This window comes from Gymnoscopelus braueri (genome assembly GCF_963280865.1).
Source record: "Gymnoscopelus braueri genome assembly, chromosome: 13".
NCBI classification, from domain to species: Eukaryota; Metazoa; Chordata; class Actinopteri; order Myctophiformes; family Myctophidae; genus Gymnoscopelus; species Gymnoscopelus braueri.
Genome location: NC_137615.1, coordinates 1,127,501 through 1,132,500, shown reverse-complemented (window position 1 = coordinate 1,132,500; position 5,000 = coordinate 1,127,501). Strand labels below are relative to the sequence as shown.

General features: G+C 44.9%; 1 protein-coding gene across 1 annotated transcript in view; it reads left to right on the top strand.

Annotated features, from left to right (window-relative positions):
* Positions 1-5,000, top strand: part of hdac5 (histone deacetylase 5) — a 66,117-nt gene that overhangs the window by 53,377 nt on the left and 7,740 nt on the right. The window contains 1 exon segment of the mRNA XM_080447068.1: positions 2,226-2,487. Coding sequence (XP_080303194.1) covers positions 2,226-2,487 — 262 coding nt within the window.

Genomic DNA, 5,000 nt, shown 5'->3' with positions numbered 1-5,000 from the left:
GTAACACACACACACACACACACACACACACACACACACACACACACACACACACACACACACACACACACACACACACACAGGGCTGCCAAGGTTCAGGAAAACGTAGGAGTAGAACTTTAGGAGGGGAAGCTTATAGCAATTTATAAAACAGTTCCTGCTATTTTATAAATATAGTGTTAATAATATTTTATATACATAGTGTTAATAATTGATTATATTTTATATACATAGTGTTAATAATTGATTATATTTTATATACATAGTGTTAATAATTGATTATATTTTATATACATAGTGTTAATAATTGATTATATTTTATATATATAGTGTTAATAATTGAGCAGCACAAGTAGAAATGAAAACAATTGTAAGAAAGAAGATACATTTAGCCTATTTATACAAGTAAGACGCGCAAACAGCTCGAAAATAACAATAAGAAGAATAGAAAGGAATCAGCATTTGGCGTTTTCAACTTGCCATCCGGCCTGAAATATGCACAAATGACATGGAATTCTTAGATATCCCAATAGCTGAACTCGTCTAGATGCTTTTAGATGTGTTCTTTTTGACTGTAGCTGCTATGTTTCTCTCAGAGGAGTGTAATTAGTCACCCAGGGGCAGGCGGATTTCAGCCACAGTAAGCTCCACTCTGAGATCTGTCAGCAGCCAATGAGAGCGTGAGTCACATGGGGGCGCGGCTGCACACAGGCAGTGCACACAATACTGCACACAGACAGACACACAACCCGAGCACGGTTTCATAGTAAGGTCCACTTGCGCGGAGGAGGCGCGCCTCCTTGCGCTGCGTTAGCAAAAATGTCAATGAATACAAAAAAGCCTTTTAAGAACATATAGCAGCCTTTGCCTTTAGTGCTTAATGTGCTTACACATCAGCATGAATCAGTGACTCTTAACATCATGAAAAGCATCTTATTACACCTTTAATAAGCACCTTTAATGTGCTTACACATCAGCATGAATCAGTATCTCTTAACATCATGAAAAGCATCTTATTGCTCAACACCATACTTCTTCACAGTGATACTGTAACAATATTAGAACCAGAACAATAATATAAAACATAAAGTGTTTGTCTTTGTTTTGTTCAGAGCACAAGGTTCAAACTCTGACATTATGGACCTCTTTAATTCAAGCAGTTTCAAGGTGTTGATGTTGTGTTAGTTTTAACTTATAGTGACTCTCCTCTATCCATGTGATTAACATAACAATAACAATAGCCGCTCCTTAGCTTAGCATGTTAATGTATTGTAAAGATGACCTAAGACATGATGAGGCCTTATAATGACTCACCTCACATGCATTCACATGTCATTTAATGTACTTAAATAACAATAGCTGCAATAGCAGCACACACACACACACACACACACACACACACACACACACACACACACACACACACACACACACACACACACACACACACACTCACACATCTTATCTCCGTATTTTAACTTTTTTCGTAAATTAATGCTGTACTTCGTCATTCTATGTCACACAAAAGTAGCAAAAATATATATTTGATATTCATTTTATCAGACACGCCCCCTTCCTATACAAACCCATTGTAACTCCATTCTAACCATGTTACATTCATTGAAAACACCGTCCTTGGTTCTGGAGACACGGGCACCGATTTATTTGCACACTACTGTTTTTTTTTGTTACTTTAATTTGGTTAATTTGGAGTACAAAAAATGTACTCCATGAAGTGTAGATGTCAAAGGTTATTTATGTTTCTTTTGTTGTGATGAGTGTGTGATGGTGCTTTAGCCCCGAGGCACCCACAGTATCTTGATGGAGACTCTGATATTCTAATACGTGACGGGGGCGTGTTTTTTCAATTACTTTTTTATAATTTTCTTAATATAAAGTAAAAATAAATATATAATATATAATTACTCTCTCTTTGTGTCTCTATGTCACTCTCTCTCTTTCTCTCTGTCTCTCTCGCTCTCTCTATGTCTCTCTCTCTTTGTCTCTCTCTATGTCTCTGTCTATGTCTCTCTCTATGTCTCTCTCTCTCTCTCTCTCTCTCTATGTCTCTCTCTCTGTCTCTCTCTATGTCTCTCTCTCTCTCTCTCTATGTCTCTCTCTCTTTGTCTCTCTCTATGTCTCTCTCTCTCTCTCTCTCTCTCTCTCTCTCTCTCTCTCTCTCTCTCTCTCTCTCTCTCTCTCTATGTCTCTCTCTCTCTCTCTAGGTGATCATTGGTCAGGTCTGCAGCGATTGGCTCAGACGGTCTCTCAGAGCCTATCGGACGCCCAGAGAGGAGGAGCTTCATCGCCATTGGATGACGGCCAGAGCGGCGGAGCTGCGTCCCCATTGGACGGCGAGGAGGCGGGGCAAGGAGACCAGAGCCAATCGGAGTCGGCGGCAGAAGAGGCGGAGACTCTGGTTGCCATGGCGTCGCTGACGGTTGACGTCCAGTCTAGCCCCACCCCCGTCGTCCAGGAAACCAACAGGTCAGCTTTCCTTTGATCCTTATTATTTATTTCCTTTGATCACTAGAGGGCGCTATTCCCCCTGGGTCACAGAGTTATTTTAGTCCATTGTAAATCCCATAGGGTTCATCTTAGATCACATCATTTTACTCACATGTTTACATCACAGTTTACTCACCTTTACTCACCTTTTCTCACCTTTACTCACCTTTTCTCACCTTTACTCACCTTTACTCATCACAGTTTACTCACCTTTACTCACCTTTACTCACCTTTACTCACCTTTACTCATCTTTACTCACCTTTACTCACCTTTACTCACCTTTACTCATCACAGTTTACTCACCTTTACTCACCTTTACTCACCTTTACTCATCTTTACTCACCTTTACTCACCTTTACTCACCTTTACTCACCTTTACTCACCTTTACTCATCACAGTTTACTCACCTTTACTCACCTTTACTCACCTTTACTCATCTTTACTCACCTTTACTCATCACAGTTTACTCACCTTTACTCACCTTTACTCACCTTTACTCACCTTTACTCATCACTGTTTACTCACCTTTACTCACCTTTACTCACCTTTACTCACCTTTACTCACCTTTACTCATCACAGTTTACTCACCTTTACTCACCTTTACTCACCTTTACTCATCACAGTTTACTCACCTTTACTCACCTTTACTCACCTTTACTCACCTTTACTCATCACAGTTTACTCACCTTTACTCACCTTTACTCACCTTTACTCATCACAGTTTACTCACCTTTACTCACCTTTACTCACCTTTACTCACCTTTACTCACCTTTACTCATCACTGTTTACTCACCTTTACTCACCTTTACTCACCTTTACTCACCTTTACTCACCACAGTTTACTCACCTTTACTCACCTTTACTCACCTTTACTCATCTTTACTCACCTTTACTCACCTTTACTCACCTTTACTCACCACAGTTTACTCACCTTTACTCACCTTTACTCACCTTTACTCACCTTTACTCACCTTTACTCACCTTTACTCATCACTGTTTACTCACCTTTACTCACCTTTACTCACCTTTACTCACCTTTACTCACCACAGTTTACTCACCTTTACTCACCTTTACTCACCTTTACTCACCTTTACTCACCTTTACTCACCTTTACTCATCACTGTTTACTCACCTTTACTCACCTTTACTCACCTTTACTCACCTTTACTCACCACAGTTTACTCACCTTTACTCACCTTTACTCACCTTTACTCATCACAGTTTACTCACATGGATATGAAGCTTATTTTATCCAAAGAAGGAATAAAAATAGAAGAAATAAATACATTTTCTCCAAACACAGAAGTCAGCAGATATGTTTTTTTTTGGGGCAGCCTGTCCTCTGGCTGCCCAAAGAAACTTCACCTATAAGGCACTCCACAACCTGGCAACCCCCTACCTCCCTGACCTCCTCCTCCTCCACAACCTGGCAACCACCTACCTCCCTGACCTCCTCCACAACCTGGCAACCCTCTACCTCCCTGACCTCCTCCTCCACAACCTGGCAACCCTCTACCTCCCTGACCTCCTCCTCAACCTGGCAACCCTCTACCTCCCTGACCTCCTCCACAACCTGGCAACTCCCTCCCTCCCTGACCTCCTCCTCCACAACCTGGCAACCCCCTACCTCCCTGACCTCCTCCACAACCTGGCAACCCTCTACCTCCCTGACCTCCTCCTCAACCTGGCAACTCCCTCCCTCCCTGACCTCCTCCTCCTCAACCTGGCAACCCTCTACCTCCCTGACCTCCTCCTCAACCTGGCAACCCTCTACCTCCCTGACCTCCTCCTCAACCTGGCAACCCTCTACCTCCCTGACCTCCTCCTCAACCTGGCAACCCTCTACCTCCCTGACCTCCTCCTCCTCAACCTGGCAACCCTCTACCTCCCTGACCTCCTCCTCAACCTGGCAACCCCCTACCTCCCTGACCTCCTCCTCCTCAACCTGGCAACCCCCTACCTCCCTGACCTCCTCCTCCACAACCTGGCAACCCTCTACCTCCCTGACCTCCTCCTCAACCTGGCAACCCTCTACCTCCCTGACCTCCTCCTCAACCTGGCAACCCTCTACCTCCCTGACCTCCTCCTCAACCTGGCAACCCTCTACCTCCCTGACCTCCTCCTCAACCTGGCAACCCCCTACCTCCCTGACCTCCTCCTCCACAACCTGGCAACCCCCTACCTCCCTGACCTCCTCCTCCACAACCTGGCAACCCTCTACCTCCCTGACCTCCTCCTCCTCAACCTGGCAACCCTCTACCTCCCTGACCTCCTCCTCAACCTGGCAACCCCCTACCTCCCTGACCTCCTCCTCCACAACCTGGCAACCCCCTACCTCCCTGACCTCCAGCCACATGTCCCGTCCCGTTGCCTCAGGTCCTCCTGGAGACCAGGAGCCAGGAGGAGACCTCAGGGTCCCCAAGACCAGGCTCTGTACCTGGGGCGACCGGGCCTTCTCTGTGGCTGACACACCCCCCCCCCTCCCCTG